General features: G+C 39.1%; 2 protein-coding genes across 2 annotated transcripts; both read right to left on the bottom strand.

The window, feature by feature from the left end:
- Window positions 1-6861: 6861 nt before the first annotated feature.
- Window positions 6862-11067, bottom strand: LOC146696897 (cobalamin binding intrinsic factor-like). The gene is made up of 5 exons (XM_085475238.1): window positions 9504-11067; window positions 8737-8808; window positions 8523-8652; window positions 7746-7861; window positions 6862-7632 (listed from the first exon to the last, which is right to left on the bottom strand). Exons 2-5 carry the CDS (start codon window positions 8801-8803, stop codon window positions 7571-7573), a joined length of 375 nt encoding a protein of 124 aa, XP_085331364.1. The 5' UTR covers window positions 8804-8808; window positions 9504-11067; the 3' UTR covers window positions 6862-7570.
- A 2543-nt stretch (window positions 11068-13610) lies between these two features.
- On the bottom strand, window positions 13611-15911 carry LOC146696896 (transcobalamin-1-like). The gene is made up of 5 exons (XM_085475235.1): window positions 15800-15911; window positions 15364-15458; window positions 15117-15252; window positions 14555-14670; window positions 13611-14453 (listed from the first exon to the last, which is right to left on the bottom strand). Exons 2-5 carry the CDS (start codon window positions 15428-15430, stop codon window positions 14359-14361), a joined length of 414 nt encoding a protein of 137 aa, XP_085331361.1. The 5' UTR covers window positions 15431-15458; window positions 15800-15911; the 3' UTR covers window positions 13611-14358.
- Between the last annotated feature and the right edge of the window lie 5269 nt (window positions 15912-21180).

The following is a 21180-nucleotide window of genomic DNA, read 5'->3' as shown; positions in this document are numbered from 1 at the left end:
CACCGATAGGAAAGAGGTGGCTTTTTTCCTTTCTTTACTGTTTTCGCGCTTTCGTGAGAAAACGCTAAACACACACACACACACGTGATGACAGTATTTCGAACAAAGCATGGCTTATATATATATCATAACTCTGGATTTACTGGCCTGTAATTAAAATTTAAAAACTTTGCAGTCCGAACTTTCAAAGTGGGCTGAAATAGAGACTCAGCGTGGCTGCAGCTTGTTGCTATGTCAGCTTAAAATAGTCACGTGATTTGGAGGTGCAGCGTGTAGGTGGACCACAGAGGGTTAATAACACTCACCTTCCTTTCATTTCCAGAGTGTAACATCCAACCACCTGTGTAAAATCCGAAATTCCCATGGTGTTGTTAAAAATGTGCTCTGGCACAATCATAAGCATCGCTTGCTACTGAAAACAAGAAAAAAGCCAGTCCTGCTTTGGGCTGAACCATTTGTTAATGGTGGAGGGGGGAACACTATGCAATATATTCAGTTTTAGCATTTATATTCACTGTTGACTGTAACTACGCTCAATCTGTTAATGCTATCTTGTTTTATTAAACAACACTGTCATATGCAAAACTGGGGTGGCACTTGGGGTGGCAAGGGATCAATTTAGGGTGGCACTTGCCACCCCATGCCACCTTTCTAGATCCGCCCCTGCTCCCATGGCAAATTGGTCCTGGATGAGGGACCAGACAAAGAGCGATTCAGAAGACCCCTATGAAAAGACCATCGAGGGAACAGTTCACCCTGCTCGGGATAGGGTTACCGGGGCCCCGCCCTGGAGCCAGGCCCGGGGAGGGTGCCCGAGGGCGAGCGTCTGGTGGCCAGGCCTTAGTCCATAGTGCACGGCCGGGCACAGCCTGGAAAAGGGACATAGGCCCATCTTCCTGCAGGCCCATCACCCGCAGGAGACACCGTAGGGGTCGGGTGCAGTGTGAGTCGGGCAGCGGCCAGGAGTGGAGGCCCTGGCGGACTGATCCCCGGCTACCAAGACTGGCAATTGGTACATGGAATGCCACCTCTCTGGTGGGGAAGGAGCCTGAGCTAGTGCGTGAGATTGAGAGGTACCGGCTAGATATAGTCGGGCTCACCTCAACGCATGGCCAGGGCTCTGGAACCAGTCTCCTGGAGAGGGGCTGGACTCGGTCTCAGTCTGGAGTTGCCCCTGGTGAGAGGTGTCGGGCTGGGGTGGATATCTTGGTATCCCTTCGGGTTGCTGCTGGTATGTTGGGGTTTCTCCCAGTGGACGAGGGGGTTTGTTCCCTTAGGCTTCGGGTCAGAGAATGGGTCCTGATAGTGATGTGATGTTCTGTATCGAGGCTTCGAAGCTGGTGTCGACTAATTGAGGGGGCGTTTCCGCAATGCTTGCTTCATTTATGGGAGGAGTTGAAAATGATGACGTCCGAAGCCTCGCTGCCCGGCTGTACCACGTGACTGGTTCATGAAGTGGTTCGAACTTTGCCGCGAGCTATGACAGCGATATAAACCCCTCAGACTTCATTCAAAAATGTGGGTGTTTGATGGAGAGTTGCGGTTAGTGAGAGTTTGGAGACAGTTTGGAGGTTTATGAGAGTGAGGAGAGAAAGTCAGGAGAGAATGGAGCCAGCTAAGAAGAGGAGGATGTCCTCCCCTGTGTGGGAACATTTTGATTTCATTCCTCCCAACAAGGTATATAAATTTCTACAGAAGATGTATTTTCATAATACTGATGGTGCAATGCAATTTATGTTAAGCTGTCTTTACTTTTGTACAAGGTGAAGTGTTTGCTATGTGCCAGGGAGCTGGGATATAACAACAACATCCATGCTTAGGCACTACAGAGCTTTGCGTGAGAATAAGGGGAACACCGATTGTGGAGCAAGACCAGGTGAGCCATCAAATGCAATGATAATATAGCATGCCGTAATGTTACTAAATGATATAACAATATTATACAACTGTTATAAGTTACGTGTGTGATATTTATATCTGTGCTTTGTCTTTATTGTCTTTCCTCAGGAGAACAATCTCAAATTGATGAAGACCTGGTTAGCATGGTGATTGAGGACTCCCAGCCATTTAGCATTGTGGAGGACAAAGGATTTAAAAGATTTGTTAAATCATTAAATCCTAGCTATGTTCTCCCCACTAAAAAGGTCATAAAAGCAGTGAAAATTTAGTTTTTACAGAATAAAATGTGGGCAGGACTGAGGCTCAAAGCCTCAGTGTGTAGCTGTCCATACCTCAACGTTACAAAAGCACAACCACTGTCCACACCCCAAACACACCTCACCTCACAGTAAATGATCATTTCCATTTTAAGCATTTCCAAATAATCCTTTTCCATACTGCCAGTATAAATATACACAGTATACTGCCATCACTACAATATACATGTTTTACACACTCTTTTTGTTGTTGACATTTACAGGCTGTGTGCAAAAGGCCACACTCTTCAAATTCATGCCAATTAATATTTTTACGTCCAGTAGGTGTCCTACTAGAGCAAATGAAGCTTCAAGACGCTTTGCGCTGGGGTGAACCAATTGGATGAAAAGCTTCAGTGTTTCATGAAGCTTTATCTGCCCATCACTAGGTCATGACTGTCGTCTGTGCTCTTTTTTTGTGACTGAATTTTAAAAAGTTAAGAGACGTTCAACCCTTAACATCATCAAAACACTGAAGTAATGGCTGTAGAGATGGAGAAGGAGTTATTGCTTGAGTAAGAAGCAGATAACTGAGAAGAGTTGCCTAGTTACCTCCGCGGAGAGCATAATGAACTGGCAAGGAGTAGCAGGTTGCACCAGTTTAAGAAGCTCTCTTACTGATTGCTTGCAGATGAGCCCCAGGTGAGATGCTGGAAGCTCCACCCCGAAGGGGTGGACAGAAGATCAATTGCCATAGGTGGAAACCCCCCAGACACTCCCGTGGACCATGACCATATATATATGTTTATACAGTACATATGGATTATCAGATATGACTTGTTTCATCCTCTCAGTATTAGTATTCAGTAAACAAACACCAGCATTATCATTTGTTTGGATTTTTTTAATTAATTGAGTTTTCAGGACAAGATTTAAGAAGTGACATGACAAACGTCAAAATAAACCACTTTGAATGCAGTTTAGTTTAGTTTTACACTGGGACAGGTATGTCACATGAAGCAAGCAACACAACATTGCTTTTATAGCCTAAGCTAGTTTGCAATGCCTGTAAAAGTTGGGCCTGTAAAACGCAGACCATGTAATAAAATACCAGAACAACAGCACAAATTCATTGTTGCATGACTGATTAATCTTTAGATCTGACTCGGTCAGACGTCCCATTTTCAAATCTGTTTTCAAAGCCTCTTTGTAATGACTGTTTTGACAAATTTATCCAAATTCACAGTAACAGTTCCACAATAACAGAACCAAAAAAAAAGTACTGGGACCAGTACTTTTTGTTATTTACATGCTGCCACTTGGCAGTATCATCAGGATGTCTCCTGTCACCCTTCTACTGCCCTGTCCTCTTAGTATAAAAGCATCTTTGGCAACCTTTACTGCTGCCAGATGTTTTAAATTTTTGGTCTCTTTTGTTTGTATGGTTGATTAGAAGACACTTGGAATTTAACACTTTTGTGTTTATAACAAATTGTTAGAAGTAAAAATTAAGTTGGACTTTAAGTTTTGGGAAAGTTTTTCACCTCTCATCAAAGAGACTTTTTCAGTTCTAAAACCAAATGGTGGAAAGTCCCAGGTATTTAAACTCTAGTTGGGGTTGTCCCTTAAGAAGGGTAGTACCCCACTATTAATCATGTGCCTCATTACACAAGCCAAGGTGGGTGTGGGTCATTATTACTAGAGGTTTCAGTTTAAACTACTGCGAGACCTTTCGCACACCCTACATTTTCATCTGCTAGCTGTGTTCTGTTTTCTGCACAACCATTTGCATACACATTTTGTTGAACATATATGATGAGTGCTGTAAAACTACTTTTCTAGATTTAAAAAAACCTCTTGAAGATGAAAGCTGTCTGAGTATTGGCTGGTATGTAAAAAACAAACAAACAAAAAACCCCACTAACTTCCAAACCACCTGAAGAAGTTCAATATTTGAGAACACGAATAAAAAAAAAATTCACATTGTAAAAAACAACAAGTGACAGTTTCTGAATGGTATATAGTTACATTTCAGGATAATGCAAAAATAAAAATAAAAAGCATGTAGAATACATGAAACTTCCTAACATGAAATTCTTAGTCACAATATAAAAATGCTATTTTTGTTCACTTTTCAATATAACACCCTCAACTGCACCATTGAGTAAGTGTGGAGTATTAAACATTAGGCCTCTCTCCTCCAAGTCCCTGTTAGTGAATCATTTCATTTGTTGCTTTGCTGTAACTAAGATTACAGCAAAGCAACAAATGATTCCTTCACTGTTATCTTCTTCAATGCCACGTGCCAACACAATGCAGATCAGCTACCTAAACGTTACTCCCACACAGGTAATTACCTTGTTAAGAGTGTTACATCCTCACTGTGTATGGCCCTGAATGGTTCCTCTGAAAAACAAGACAAGTCAGAGATTGTCACGGCAGGTTACACCAGTGTGTTTTGTTGCACAAACCCAAGAGCAGACACTGAAGGAAGGAGCTGCGTTCTCAACTAAAGGCGAGCCTTTATTCTGGCCAAACACATGAACTAAACTAAAAACGAGACCAAGTTTACATGAAGGTAAACAGACAAAAGTAAACCTGTGACTTGAACTATGACCGCGACTGCAACTAGTACTGTGACTATGACTTGATCAATATGAAGGGAAATAGGCAGACGTCCTGACAATGAACAGTAAGAGACAAAGGACTTAAATACACATATGAGGTGATCAGGGGAAGTGGAGACACATGAGGAAACAGCTGACTAGAATGAACATAATGATGCACAGAAAAATGTAAATTAAACACAATGGACATTGAAACCAGACTTTCAAAATAAACAGGAAACATGACAAAACGCAGACATGACATGAACTTGACAACATTAACCATGCAGACAAAAACATGACAGGCAAGACACACTCAACAACAGGGGGAACTTTAAATCAGGGGTGAAGACTCAAAGGAATCTAAATGAACAAAGAAGTACAACCGAGGAACCTAGGAGCTAATACCAAAAGGACTAAACATAAACAATGAATATCAAAATACAAGAAAACTCAAAGCGCTGGATCACACAGTCCGGGACTGTGACAGAGATGCTTGATTTCCTGGTACTGTGTAACTCTCAAACACACACTTTAAAGCAAATATTAGAATAGAATAGCCCTTTTTTGTCATTGTACATGTGCCACAAAATGATGGGTGCTCCACGCCAGCTGTGCAGGGGTAAAAGAATATATATAAATATTAAAGACATCAGAAATAAATAACAGACAGAAAAGATATACATACAGTGTAGAGGCATATATACAGGATAAGAGAACCTAACTGAGAGCAAAGTGCTTGGAAGCAGTACAAAAGTACTTCATCTAATAATGAGTAAGCTGAAGAGGAAATGGATTTGCGCTCATCTAGAAGATCTTTGTTTGGCCTGGAGAAATAGTTTTTTACTCTGAAAACATAGCTGTCTGTAAAGCTAAGACATCTTCCTATTCCTATTAGTTAAAAAGCTCTTACCTGGTCCAGCTGTCTTTGCCAATTCTCTAACCTTCCTTGCTCATTAGCAACTTCTTGACTTCAAATATAATATGCTAGTACTGCAACTTTTGCATGTGTGTCAATTTCACGCTCTGGAGAGGCAAAGCATGGAATGGACACAGTGGACCAGTCTATTGCATGCTTTACTATGTCATTAAATTTTGTTTTCCCTCTCCCATATTGTGTCTTTTGTTCTTTCTTCTCTTCTTCTTTTTCTTTCCCCTCATCCTCCAAATGGTTAGGGGAGATGGCTTAATCCTTAAATTCTTTAATATGGTTCTGTCAGAGTTTTTTACATCCCATTGTAGAAAAGTGTTTGTTCATATGGGGCTGTTTGATTGTTGGGATCTTTTCCAGATGCTGAGCAGTCCATGAATTAACCTGAGGTCAAAGACATTTGTGCACCTGCTAATGATCTTTCCAAAGATGCCACTGCTACCTTTTCATAGGCACAATGTTAACCTGCCCTAAGAATATATCTACAAACATTTGGCTAATGTCAGTTCTCTCCTAGATGTAACAGTTCTTAGTAGCTTCTTAGCAATGCTGTTAGTTGTCAGAATACTTTTACTGTAAACTAAATGTTAATTTTGCAGTTTAAACCAGGGATGTAAAACTCATTTTACATCGTGGGCCACTTACAAGCTACTTTGATCCAAAGTGGGCCAGACCAGTGAAATTACATGATACATGTGTAAAATTACACAAAAAGTAATTCATTTCCCAGACTATCCCGTGATTCTAAAATATACATTTTTCATTCATTCAAAGAAAATATACTTTCTCCTGTGAATCCACTGTAAATTTATATAGCAGAGAAATGTCTGTCATTTGATTGTTTATCTATTAATTACTTTGCTGTAGTATAAATGAGGCGGGCTCTTTATTAATAGGAAAAGCTGTAAACTTATAAAAATACAGTTAGAAATTCAAAATCTATGCACTCCTTCACATTTTCCTGAGCCATCCAGAGGGTCAGAGTGGAGTCAATGACGGCCGTTTCTGGCCTCTGGCCTGATTTTTGACACCCCTGGTCTAGAGCTGTCATTGTTTTAGGATACATAATGATGGACATGCTAACAACACTTTAAATAAGCCTGTGTAAAAATAAAACAAACCAAGGCTAGAAACATTTTATTTTGACTACAAGTTACATGCTTTATTTAATGCCTGAGGAAGATAACACTAATAATCAGTAACATTTTATTCAACAATAAAAATGCACTCATACAAAAATTATTCAGCAATGAATTTGATCTTATTTTGCCACTCTAATAAACCCCCAAAAGCTCAAAAATAGGAGAGGTCAGCAGCCCAGTCAATCTCAGAAGCCTTTTGACTCGCAAGCTGTTGATAACTTGATTTGCAGGATAAAGAAGCTATTTTGACATGGAGTCAGCAGCTGACCCCCCCTGCTGTTTTTGCTGGCCAGCAGTCTCTGGGCAGTCTACTGTATAACCACACCATCCTTTTACAGTAAAACTGAGACCACTTGTAAGCATCAAATATGGAATTTGAATGTAAAATTATGATACATGGGGGCAAGTTGAGAAACTACTAATTGCTCTCAAACACAATAAAAGTTGCCATAAAGGCAGTAAATTAAAAAACAGTTCAAGTTGTTGTATATGTTTTACTGACTGCTCTTGTGACTAATGGAGTTTTCTATTACTCCAGATTACTACACTGTGGCAGAATTGTAGATTAACGCTGTAATCTTAATTCATAAAGTCTGACAGAAACCCAGTAAAAGAATCTAAGCCAGTGATAGGCTACTGATTTATGATTAGAAGACTCCCAAGCAAAAAAATGACACAAGTCAATTATTCACCTCAACTTGCCAAAGATCAAAGTGTATTGGTTGACCATGAGTCATAATAAGACTTTAGATGGTCTTAAATTTTCGTGTATTTCAGGGTGACGACTTCATTTGCAGTTGGAAGGTAACATCCCATACCTGTAAAAAAATGTAAAAGTTCAGAGAATATTATATAATACGACAAGTTAGATTGTGTGCATCAAATGTCTGACCTCAGCTTATCTTACACATTGTGAGATTGGTTCACTCACCAACATTGAGTGGGGTTGTACCACTCAGCAGTTGCCAGTAGTGTGATGAATTTCCTGCCAAACCATTTACACTCTGAAGGAATAGTCCATAGTCATCATGTGGTATGTACTGAAAGCTGGAAACATAGGGAATGACTTTTTAAAGAGTGAAGTGGACAGTTTTTAATATAACTATGAAATCCTTTTTAACAATGCAAATAGTTTCACTCTCTATGTTTTTACACAGAACTCTGCATTCAGTTATTAGTTATTATTAATCTCTGGCTGTTTTGCGTCTTTTGTCCTGTCTCCCTCCTGTGTGAGGCCATGTGATTGTTGGGACTTTCTGTATGTTATTGCAGGGTCTTTATCTTACAAAATAAAGTACCTTGAGCAAATGTTGTGGTGATTTGGTGCTATATAAATAAAATTCAACTGAAAAGAAGAGTTATAGAAGGTCCTCTATTGTAACTGCACAAAAGAGCACAGACACTTTCAAAAACTCATGAGGATTTATGAAACATTAATGAAAGGAAGGCATTTCTTAAAGCTAAAGATGTTATGTGGTTTTTGACTGTACTGTACATATACAGGTTTCTGTGGTCTACTGTAAGAAAAAAAGTATGAAGATTTGTTTTATTTTAAGATGTCAACAAACATTACAGGGCACAATTAGTCATCTGGAATTAAAAATTCACACCCAGATATACGGGGTCTCAATTTTAATTAAAAGTTAAGAGAACAAAACAAAAGGTATGGCTTCTTCTAGTAAGGAAACAGTTGATATCATGGTCTTACTTGAAGCCTTGGTTTGAGTATTTCAGTCTCGTCAGTCCACCGAAGAGGCTGCCTCTATAAGCAGTAGAAGTGTTGTAGGTCTTAATGTCACTGGGTGACACATTCACCTGCACTCTGAAGTTAGTGTTACCTTAAATAACAAAGGAGGGTGAAGTTAGTTTACCGAAGATGAGCAGAAAAACAATAAAGGTGATCTTTTTGCTTTATAGCTTACCCTGAGCTGATGTCCCAACAAAAAACAGCAGCAGCAGGGCTGCAGAGAGGAGAGCAGGCTTCTTCATTTCAACTGCAGGGCAAACAGAAAATTTTGATATGCAAACATGAACACAAACATACGTTGTGGAAAGCAGTTCCTGAACACTGAGTATCACCATCCCAAAATACAGCATTTATAATGGAATAAAACCTCTTCATGTTTTATTATTATTTTTATTTGGTACATGAGTTTATCAAGTCATCTAAAAGTGAGGTGTGCAATATTAAGGAAGTTCAACAAAGTTAAGCTTTTCTTGCTTGATAAACCCTAAAGTCTAAGTTGGAGATAAAGAGTATCTCATTAGTGGCCATCAACTTTCCCTGTTAAGTCAGGCTTTCTGCTTCAGACTCTGAATGCCCAGGATTTCATGTGTCATGTTATCCCTGTGAGTGTAGCCTACTCTAACCAGAGACGTTAGCAGATGATAAAATGGTGACAAAAATCTGTAAAAAACATGAAAAATGTAACAGAACCGCACAGAGCAGTAAAATAAACATTTTAATTCAAGTAAACTATTTTAATGTTGACCACTTTGGGTGCTGCCTTTTATTTCTAATATAAAGACTGCATGTTAGAAATCTGAAACCTTAGACTGGTTACATTTAAATATTAAAGGTTACTGTGCCTTTGAAAAAGAAGGAGACATGGAAATCGCTTTAGTATGTTAGTAGATCAAAGGTAAACTGCTTTTATTTATTATCAATGATATTTAAAGATATTCTTACCTTTTTCAAGTTCTGTTTTCAATAAATGTGTAAGAATGCAGCCGTGGAGGTTGTAACTTTTCAGTTGAACAGTTCCTCCTCCTCAAGTTGAAGCTGAACTACAGATTAGGAACTTTTATACCTCTGCGCCACACATAGCATTATACAGAAACAACCAATGATGATACAGAAAAATAACCAAGCCCTTTACTTGTGCAATCAAAAAAAAGAGAAGCTTATATCTGTGTTGACTAACCATGGATGTTTTCGAATGACAAAAGGTGACCATGTATATTAAATTGCATAGGAGGACTTTTAATTTGAATAACATTTGCTACATTTGGCATTTTTTCTGCATTTAATCGTTTAATTGCAGGTTTGAATTCGACCCGCGAATTTGACACCTAAGTGATTTGTCAGACTTCAGCCTTCTTCTTTACATAACTGAGCACTTTTATTGCTTGGTAGTTAAATCACTGTAATGAAAAAATCAAACAGTCTCAAATGCAATATGTAAGCTATGTTGAGAAATGGTAATACTATGATGTGGAGCTGTATCATTTGGAAAATGAATACCACGTTGTTGTTATCATTCATAGCATTCATGCTTCACAAAGGTAAGGTGTGCTGCTGACAGAAAGGACATTGTGTGGGTTTAACCTTATTTCTAGTTTGGTACCGAAATGTCTTAGAAGAATTTTTAGTGTATTTTTCCTTCCTTTTTGACTTTAACTTGAAATTGGCTCTCTCTACAGTACAGTATCATTTCCTGCTCCTGTACTGCGCCCGGCCTGCTTTATTCTTACTGACATGGCACAAACCAGTGATGCAGATTTAATGCACACTTTAACTGAAATATAGCAAAAGTTCAAAATGTTCTGATAATGCAGGGTTGATGTTTTTGACTTACAAATTTAGAAATTTGTTCTCTAAATAGCATCAAAAACATTAGCTCAGGTAGCCTACTATTAGCTAATTTTAGCTTTCTGAGTCACTACTCTGCTTGTGTATCGCGAGTTACCAGTAAAGGAGCTGATGTACTTTATTATTTTACTTGTTAAAGATTTCTATTCCTATGCTGAGCTGCATTTCTTGTTCACAGAACAGCTCCAGGTTATAGCGAGTCAAAGGGTGTTACTTATCTGTTTTCAGTTGCAGTAGTAGTTTTCAGTGGTCTTAGCCACATAGTCTAGGCCATCTTTATGTAGAACAATAATTATTTTTTTCAGATCCTCACAGAATTATTTGCCATGAGGTGCCATGTTAAACTTCTAGTGACCAGCATGAGAGTGTGAGAGCAATAACACCAAGTTTAACAGTTTAACCTCCCCCCTATTAAAACCCGTGACTTTGTAACACTAGCGAATCACATGACAACGGGAAGGGAAAGGGCTAGTTGGGCACAGTTTGGACATTTCCCCTCAGAGGTTTACTCGCTTTTGTTGTTAGCAGTTCAGACATTAATGGCTGTGTGTTGAGTTATTTTGAGGGGACATCAGGGGACATGGGAGGAAAAAACAATTAAGACGCAAAACTTTTGCAAGATTCCGAGATAGTTTTGCGAGATCTCGCAAAACTTTTGCGAGATCCCGAGTTTGTTTTGCGAGATCTCGCAAAACTTTTGTGAGATCCCGAGTTTGTTTTGCGAGATCTCGCAAAACTTTTGTGAGATCCCGAGTTTGTTTTGCGAGATCTCGCCCCCCCCATGCACACGCACGCACACATCCTCCAACCACACACGCCCATATTTTGCTCCATTGCGCTTTATTTCACACCTCAAACATTTAGTAAACAATTAAGCAAATACAAGTAACCTGCAATAAATTATAGGTAGTAATAAAATAAACTACTAACTCTTTTACGCTTCGTCAACACCTACACGGTATTTTTGAAAACGCAGCTGTTTCGTTCACACGTAAACGCTGTTTTGAATCACCGAAAACGGAGATTTTTTAAACTCCTTTTTTTCATTTACATGTGGATGATGAATACAGAGTTGGTCGCAACGTCAAAGGTATGCGCCTTTTTCACGTCACGCACGTTATTTTTTTACATGAGATGAACTGCAGAATGGCAGATAGAGACGAAATACTGTTAATCTGACTATCTTCAGGTTTTACACACTTGCATATACACACGCAGTTACTGTCCTTCCATTTAGAAAGACAGATGCGTCATGGTGTGATTATTTTACAAGTCGTTTTTTTTTTCATGTGTAATAATATTCAACATTGCTATCAATACATTTTTCAAAAAATGCCTCTCTGTGCAAAATGTGTTTAAAAACATAAACAACTGTGGGATCCTGTTTGTCTGTGATTTGAACAGCAGGGAAAACCAATTCTGCAGGGAGACCTACCTCGGCACTTGTGCAGGTGAAACCAAAGGGAAGATATGCTTCACCATATTTTCTAGTCTTTGGCTTAGAATGAAGTTGGTTTGGAAACATATTCAGCTATGCTTCATCTCCTGCTTTGCGTTTCTGTGGGCGCTCTGTGCTAGCAGTGTCCAAGCGTTTTGTTTTTTTCCCCCCCTTTTCATTTGCATATTAGTCAACTGAAGTTGAACTGAGCCCCACACTTTGGGAAGGTCCGCTTTAGTGAGAGTCATGTACTCCATTCTGTCTGGGTTAGACCAAGCTTTCACCTTAGCCTTGACCCATGACAGTGTACGTAGTGTAGATCAACTTATCCCCAGGACACTGAAACAGTGTAAAGTTCCACATGCATGCGGCTTACAGTTTTTTCTGATTGCTTAAGCACATGTTATGTAACTATTGGCTAATTTAGCAAAACTCTACACACAAATAAAACAACCTGTCACCCAATTATCCAAACATTTTAGTTCTCTTGCAAAAGCAAACACAGCTAGATTAACTCTTCACACCTTTGTAAAAATGGTGTTTCCGTATCAAACAGTGCACACAAGCCATCATCTACTAAGCACACAATGCGCCAACTGCACACCGATGGTATGAATACAAAACACATCTGGCGTTTGCCTTCCCTGTGCACAAGGTAGGCTATGTCAGTTTGAGCTCATACTTCTGTCATAGATCCATAAGCATGGAGGGATCCAAACTTCAAGTACTGGTGTTTAGTCAAACACATCAAAACAAACACAAGTGTTTATTTCCAAGTATAGGATTATTTGCAATCGCCATAATGACTATATGGGTTACGTGGTCTGCAGTGAACATGCTTCCTCTGCCCCCTCCTCGTCTTCCTCTTGCTCCTCCTTGTCCTTGTCGTCCTCTTCATCCTACTTCTTCACCTCCACGTCCTCTTCCTCGGCCTCCTCTACTTCTCACTCTTTCTGCTCCCACCATTGTACTCCGCACACACAGCTTACCTGTATTATAGTGCTTAGGCTGATTGCAAAGTGAACGAATTATCTAAGAAAGTTTTCACATGTGAAAGTGTGCCAGACAGTTGGCAAATTAGTGTTAATGATAGCCATACATGTGTATACTTTTGCTAGGAGTGTGTTGGAAATTTGGAAATTGAGTGTTGTGCAGTGAATTGTGCCTACAGTCTTGCAAAGTGTGTGTTACAAAATTGCAAACTGAGTGCAAAGCAGTTTTTGTGCTTTTAGTTTTGCACACTCAGTGAGTGGTTTTGCTATACGTCTGACTAGTTTTAGAAATTGTGCTACAGGAATCACAGTTAGTGTTTAGGCATTCGGTAAAAACTGTAAGAGGAAGAGAATGTAACCCTCTCAAAGTTATCCACTGCTATTCAAGCCAGTTTTAATGTTTAATATATGCAGTACCAATTTTATCCAGCAGAGGGGAGTGATGGCACTATAGTTGTCTTGCAAAGCATTATGAGGTAATAAGAATAATTGCAGTGCAAGCAGATAGAGAGCAAGCCAGGAAAAAAAACAGAGCATAAAGTATTCACCGGAGTAAATAGGAACTTTAAAATAAGTGTTAAGGTTTTGACAGATAAAGACTTATGGGGATTTGCTCACCATACATCCCATTCTCCAGTTGTTGTTTTTTTACTTTGTTGTGACATAATGCGAGAAATAGCACCATATTTTACTGTTTTCTTTTTCCTTTCCTCACCAAACCAGAGTGGTTAGTGGAGGCTTTTATTAAACAGTTATTCAACAGTAATGCACTAATACAAAAATTATTAAGCAATTTATTTGTTCTTATTCTGCTCACAACCCCATAGGAGCCCCCAAAAGCTCAAAAATAGTTGTAATTTCACAGCTGATCTTAGAGACTTGCTGGTGTCCAAGAGGAGGTCAGCTTCCCAGTCAATCTCAGAAACCTCCTGGCTCCCAAGCTGTTGATAACTGGATTCACAGAATGCAGAAGCCATTTTAAAGCTAAGCTGCCCTTATTGGCTGTTTTTCCTGGCCAGCAGCCTTTGGAGAGTCTACTGTATAACCAAACAATCTTTTTACACTGAAACTGATATCCCTTGTCAGTATATAAGTACCTTTCAAACAATGGAATTTGAATGTAAAATTATAGCACACAGGGGCAAGTCGAGAAACTACTAATTACTCTCAAACACAATAAAAGTTGCCATAAGCGCAGTAAATTAAAAAACAGTTCAAGAACTTCAGTTGACTAATATGCAAATCTTGCATGTCTTTAAACTTTAAAATGTTTTACTGATTACTCTTGTAACCAATGGAGTTTTCTGTTACTTCAGGTTGCTACACTGTGGCAGACGTGTAGATAAAAGCTGTAATCTTAATTGATAAAGTCTAACACAAACCCAGTCAAAGAAACTAAGACAGTGATAGGCTACCAACTTATGATTAGACACATTTTGTCATGAAAAGCTTCCAAACAGAAAAATTACCCAAAAACTAAGTATTAACTTAAACCTGTCAAAAACCAAAGCATGTTGGTTGACTATAAGTCAGAATGAGATTTCAGATGATCCTGTTGTGTTGAGGTGTATTTAAGGGTGATGACTTCATTTGCCTTTGGAAGGTAACATCCTATACCTGTTAAAAAAAAAATTATATTATAATGGGACAAGCCGGACTGCGTGCATCAAATGTCTGACCTCAGCTTATCTAACACATTGAAAGAATGGTTCACTCACCAACATCAAGTGAGGTTATACCACTCAGCAGTTGCCAGTAGTGTGATGAATTTCCTGTCAAGCCATTCACACTGATGAGGAATGGTCCATAGTCATCATTTACTTTGTATTCAAAGCTGTAAACACAGGGTATGACTTTTCATGGACAAAATTATGCACAGTTTTTGAAATAACTGCGAAGCTCAAAAGAAGGTTATTGTAATTGCAAAAGTACAAGAGCACCGACACTCTTGAGAACTCATAAAGACTTATGAAACATCAATGAAAGGAAGGCATTTTGTTGAAGCTAAAGATGTGATGTGGTTTTTGACTGTCCTCTAAATATATGCAGGTTTCTGTAGTTTACGATGATCAGATGAAAGTGTGAAGAATTGTTTGTAAAGGTCAGCAAAGCTGTTTCATCTTGACTAAATGTCAACAAATAGCAGAAAACAATTGGTCATCTGACAATCAAAAATCCACACCCAGAAACACAGGGTCTCAATTAGAATTACACATTGAGAGAACAAGAGAGACTGTATAGCTTCCTCTAGAAAAGAAATGACTGATTAGATGGTCTTACTCAAAGCCTTGGTCTGACATTTTCAGTCTTATCAGTCCACCGAAGAGGCTTCCATTAGGAGCAGTAAAAGTGTTGTAGTTCTTAATGCTAAAGGGTGGCGTATTAACCACCACTTTGAAGTAAGTGTTATCGTTACCTGTATGCAAAGATGAAAAACAATAAAGGCGACTGGTCAGGCCTACGTGACTATTTAAGGACATTTTCAAATTTATTTTTCTTTTTTTAATTTAGCTACACTGAAGCTTACTTCGAGCTGACTGCCAAACACAAACCAGCAGCAGCAGGGATGCAGAGAGGAGAACAGGCTTCTTCATTCTGACTGGTGGGTAACACAATTCACACCTAAAAAGTTAGATATGCAAACATGAACACAAATATTCATCAGGAATGCATAAATCGAACCATTGTGGAAAGCAAATAAAAACCTCTTAGTCTTTTTTTTTCTTTAGGTACATGAGAGTAAGAGTACGATTAACTAAATGTTGATAATCAGTAAATCACTAAAATTTTTCTAAGTGGTCAGTGTGCAACACAATAAAAGTATAATAATCACTGTTGGCTGTTTTTTGTCAACAATGACAAAGAGCTTGGTTATTTAGCTTTTTTTAAAATTTCTTTTTACATTAAAATGAACAATGATTTATTCAAATATATATATATATCTCCAGTTAGAAAAATCTTACCTTCTTCACCTACTCCTTCCAACAAATACAACTAATGCACCAGTGGAGGTTGGTAAGTTTTCAGTTGAACAGTTCCTCCTCCTCAAGTTGAAGCTCAACTATAGATAAGGAACTTTCACACCTCTATGCCTCACATAGTATTACACAGAAACAGCCAATGATGATACAGAAAAATACTTCCTGACAGACTGCCTTTGGATCCCCACACCCACCAGTAAATGTCTCTGCATGCCTGATTGCATTAAACCTTTAGTAGTTATAACATTACATTAAAGCACTGAATAAAGACTTTTTGTACAATAGTATTTTCTTCCTGACTAGTTTTAGTACTTTTTTGGTTTCTTCCCCAACCAGTTGTGGCACATAACTGGCCCTCCCTGAGTCTGTTTTTTCATTATCAGTCTATCCTCTGGACCTACTGTCAGAATAAATATTTAAAAAAAAACAAGCAACAGTCAACAGCTGGAGTATTCATTCTTCCAAGGGCGCAAAAACATCAAATACAAGGTTTCATGCAAGTGCTCGAAGGAGGAAGTCCCCAGTGACCTGTTTATTACATTTTGTCAATCCCACCCTCCTTTGCCTTAAAACTGTCACACATAAACACTTTTTCTTCTACAGGCTTCTCAGAAGAACAAATATGAACGTGTGTACTGTAATAAGCAGCTAATATTTTTTTGCAACCTGGGAGTACTTCCAGGCACTAAGTGTACTAAGTGTAGTAGGACTGCCACGATTAGCCAACTAGTCATGATTACGTCGACTATCAAAATCAGCAACGACTAATTTAATAGTCGACGCATCGTTTGAAGCTTTGTAAGAAAGACGCGGAATAAGTAGTAGGATTTAAGAGCGTAATAATGGACTGAAACAGAAGATGGCAGCACCGCATGTACAAGGATGCCAGCTGCCATTAAACCCCAAAGAAGAAGAAGCAGTTACATTACATTACAGCGACATGGCGAAGCCTGTTCAAATTTGAAGACTCCCAAACGCGGCCGAAAAATGCATTCTGCATTTCCCCAGATTTGAAGGATAAGTCGAGTGCATCCTTCGTGGCCCAACCTATCCCAGGATTCATAGCGCGGCCCAGCCAATTCCAGTTCTCCAACAATGGTGGCAGCTACTTAGTTTTACAGTTTTTTCTGATTGCTTACAGTTTTTTCTGATTGCTTAAGCACATTTTTTGTAACCATTGGCTAATTTTGCAAAACTCTTCACACAAATAAGAAAACCTGTCACCCAATAATCAAAACATTGTAGTTCTCTTGCAAAAGCAAACACAGCTAGATTAACTCTTCACACCTTCGTAAAAATGGTGTTTCCGTATCAAACAGTACACACAAGCCATCATCTACTAAGCACACAATGCGCCAACTGCACACTGATGGTATGAATACAAAACACATCTGGCTTTTGCTTTCTCTGTGCACAAGGTAGGCTATGTCAGTTTGAGCTCATACTTCTGTCATAGATCCATAAGTATAGAGGGATCCAAACTTCAAGTACTGGTGTTTATTCAAACACATCAAAACAAACACAAGTGTTTATTTCCAAGTATAGGATTATTTGCAATCGCCATAATGACTATATGGGTTACTTGGTCTGCAGTGAACATGCTTCCTCTGCCCCCAGCATCTGGTCATCTAGCAATTCTGTAAAGTAACAATTTCAGTATTTTTACATCAATGGTATTGGTGTGTTTCTCATTGGCATATGGCAGTGTTACAAATCTTTGTGCGAAGTGACTGTGCTAACCGATTCTCATTTCAAGATGTCCCTATGGTACTTGCTACAGTGTAGCGGCTCGAGTTAGGCTGGACCCGTTGGCCAGCTACCCTCAGGGTCATTCCACGGTTGATTACATGGTCCACTATTGTAGCTCTGATGTCATCAGCAATTCTATTTCTTACTCTTCCTACCCTTCCTCTCCCCCCTCCTCATCTTCCTCTCCCCCCTCCTCGTCTTCCTCTTGCTCCTCCTTGTCCTTGTCGTCCTCTTCATCCTACTTCTTCACCTCCACGTCCTCTTCCTCGGCCTCCTCTACTTCTCACTCTTTCTGCTCCCACCATTGTACTCCGCACACACAGCTTACCTGTATTATAGTGCTTAGGCTGATTGCAAAGTGAACGAATTATCTAAAAAAGTTTTCACATGTGAAAGTGTGCCAGACAGTTGGCAAATTAGTGTTAATGATAGCCATACATGTGTGTACTTTTGCTAGGAGTGTGTTGGAAATTTGGTAATTGAGTGTTGTGCAGTGAATTGTGCCTACAGTTTTGCAAAGTGTGTGTTACAAAATTGCAAACTGAGTGCAAAGCAGTTTTTGTGCTTTTAGTTTTGCAAACTCAGTGAGTGGTTTTGCTGTAAGTCTGAATAGTTTTAGAGATTGTGCTACAGGAATCACAGTTAGGGTTTAAGCATTCAGAAAAAACTGTAATACTTAGTTTGCTCTTATTACTATTTCTGGGTCACAAAATGAACTTAACATATTTTCAGGTGAATGTAGCTGTGTAAACCTCAAATATCTGCTCAGTTTATCAAGACATCACATATTTGCAAAAGTGCCCGACGTTTTCGGAGACGTCTGTTACCCAGCAGCTCGATAGCTAACCGGGGGCAAGGCTCACTAGAACCCGTGAGAACACCGGACTGCCGGCAAATCCGTCTTTCGCTACTCAGGTTAAACATGATATATAAGTCACTTAGATAACTTAAAAATGTTGTTTGTCTTTTTTCATTGTTTTATTTGTTCCTGAGTAAATCAGTTTGGCTGAGATTAAAGTTATAGTTTTTACACAGCTGAATAAATGTCAAACAGAACTGATTAAACAGAAGTGTGAGATGCTCGAGAATTTACTCCTGTTATATTTTAGATAGCAAGGAGCAGACGGCTGAGTTTATTAAACTCCACCGAGACAATCTGCAAATGTAATTAAAAGTTTAATAAACTATCATCTTGTCTTTATTTTCAGTTAGCACCTACCTTAAACACTTCAAGCTGTAAGCTAATGATAGTTATATAAGAGCAGATGCATGCTGGCGCAATAAGCTGTAGTTTTACGTCCAATGGATGATGATCTGATTAGTCAACTAATCGCAAAAATAATTGGTGACTAGTCAACTATCAAAATAATTGTTCGTGGCAGCCCTAAAGTGTATACTTGACTCATACAGATCACACTAGTTGGAACATTGCATAACATATTTTCCCCATTACCTACATTGTGTGGGTTTAACTCCTTTTTCGGTTTCTTCCCCAAACAGTTGTGGCAGATAAATTATTCTGTTTTTTCATTCTCAGTACTCAAGTACGCATTCTTGGTGATCCTTGCTTTTGCAAGTTCACACAGGAGTCTGGACTTCTGGAGATCACAGCACCATCATTTTACAATTGAAATGGCACTTGACGACGTCAGCCCCAGAGTTTTTACTACCACCCCCCTTTTAATTTGACTGTGATTAATATTTGCAATGGAAATTACACATGATCTAAAATTACACGTTATGTAATAAGCTGATTTTTTTTTTTAAAGATAAAGGATAATTTTTAAACAAGTATTTTAAGCACTTTGACAAAATTTACTTTTACATACGTTCTGTTTCATTGTGTCTAATAAGCTTCACACAGTTAACTGCAGTCACTACATGACTGAAACACAAACTTTATCTCCTAAAAGACTATGGATGCTGTTGTGTTCTGTTTTTGAGAGTGAAGATTAATATGTTCAAGTTATACGTTTTCAAAATTTATTATCAAACAGAATTTCAAATTAGTTTTACGTTGCACCACGGACCTCGGCCTCTCCACATGGCTCCGAGAGATAAAGGCTGCCGCACCCAAGCAGTAAACACTTTTATCGCGTGTGGTTAAACAGAATGCTAACATGATTGGTCAAAAAGTAGTAGACACTCAAAAGTTACAAAAGACAGCTGGTGTTTGGAAGAGAACAAATATTCAAAACATAATTTGATCATTTCAGTATCTCCATGTACCAACATGCTGTTTCTGCTCCCAGTGAAAAACTTCCTCCTGGATTAAAATGTTTTTAATGTTGGATTTAATTCAGAGTAAGCTGTTAAAATGAGAACAACACATTTTTACATCAGACAATAAGGACGCGCCCGCGGCGGGTTGGAAAACAGTGTGCAGGGAGTCAGGCGTTCTCACCAGCTATAGTGAGCCTTGAACTATCAAGCTTGTGGGGTAACAGACATCTCCGAAAATATCAGATTATCTTAGCGAATAGTAATATATTGATAACTTGAGCAGATGTTTGAAGTTTACAAATCTACATTCTTGCCTGAAAATATTGTAAAAGTTTATTTTGTGTCACAGAAACAGTAAAATTTTAAACTTTGAGAAATGGCCTCATTATTTCCTCCTGACCTACATTGTGTGGGTTCAGTTGTTTTTCAGGTTTGGTTATTTTAGTGTGACCCCAGACCCATCGACTAACAATGGAGGAGGTGGGGTTTGTGACCTGTACTGCAGCCAGACACCAGGGGGCGGTAGAGAAATTTTGGCTTAATTTTTGGGGAGCTATTACCTGTGAAAGTTCTCAGACATGGGATTGTACAAGGGGCATACAGGGGCAGTGTTATTTGGAATGAATGCGCAACAAGTTCCCTCAAAAATTGAATACACTCCCTCTCTTTTTGTCAATAGCATCTCCAAAGCCATTCTGTTTTGCTATGTCATGAGACCAGTGTAGGGACTAACGCGTTATTAAGTAACGCGTTACAGTAACTACATTATTATTGTGGTAACGAGCACGGTAACTAGTTATTATGCCAAAATCAGGAACGCATTAATCGTTACTGGGATTTAGATAGGGTCGTTATTTGTTACTTCTTGCGGTGGCTATCGCGGAGCTTCCACAGATTCAGTAACATTAGCAAGTGGTGGAGACCAGCAGGTGGATGAGAGAAAGGGGAGGCAAGACGAGAGACCCGAGGCGGGGCCGGGTGTTCTGGGAATCCATCCTACCTCAAAAAACATCCTACCCAATGTTTCTGCACACACGCGGCACATGCGCACAACACCAAAGCCGAATTAACTTCTTTTTCTCTGACCCATCCGCTCCGAGTGTCAGGTGAACTGAACTTCAGGTAAGAAGTTATGACCTGCAGTCTATCTGGGTCAGATATAAACCAAGTTTAGGTGGAGTTTATTTTCGTTATGCTGGCTTTTTCATACTGGGTACTAGCTAGCATGACGGAGTTTCTATACAGCTGGGTGGATGCTATGATGTTACTGATGCTGAACTTTATTTTATTCATAAGGTTAGTTAGTTAGTTGCCAACTGTCCTCTAAAAAACGGAATCGTCCCGCATTTAGAGAAAATATTACACGTTTCATATTAAGGTGAAAAGGAATG

Source organism: Copadichromis virginalis, linkage group LG12 (genome assembly GCF_057382275.1).
Source record: "Copadichromis virginalis isolate Kocher_CV1m ecotype Utaka linkage group LG12, C_Virginalis_male_GT1.1, whole genome shotgun sequence".
In the NCBI taxonomy this organism is placed as follows: Eukaryota; Metazoa; Chordata; class Actinopteri; order Cichliformes; family Cichlidae; genus Copadichromis; species Copadichromis virginalis.
This window is presented reverse-complemented; position numbering and strand designations above follow the sequence as displayed.

What these genes read in the sequence shown, in the direction of transcription:
- LOC146696896 (XM_085475235.1), bottom strand. Translation starts at nt 15,430, where the DNA reads ATGAAGAAGCCTGTTCTCCTCTCTGCATCCCTGCTGCTGCTGGTTTGT. An exon ending in TGTTTGGCAGTCAGCTCGAA is followed by an intron (nt 15,253 to 15,363) that starts GTAAGCTTCAGT and finishes CTTTGCATACAG; the next exon opens with GTAACGATAACACTTACTTC. An exon ending in TATAACCTCACTTGATGTTG is followed by an intron (nt 14,454 to 14,554) that starts GTGAGTGAACCA and finishes TTTTTTTAACAG; the next exon opens with GTATAGGATGTTACCTTCCA.
- LOC146696897 (XM_085475238.1), bottom strand. Translation starts at nt 8,803, where the DNA reads ATGAAGAAGCCTGCTCTCCTCTCTGCAGCCCTGCTGCTGCTGTTTTTT. An exon ending in TGTTGGGACATCAGCTCAGG is followed by an intron (nt 8,653 to 8,736) that starts GTAAGCTATAAA and finishes TTGTTATTTAAG; the next exon opens with GTAACACTAACTTCAGAGTG. An exon ending in TACTCAAACCAAGGCTTCAA is followed by an intron (nt 7,862 to 8,522) that starts GTAAGACCATGA and finishes CTATGTTTCCAG; the next exon opens with CTTTCAGTACATACCACATG.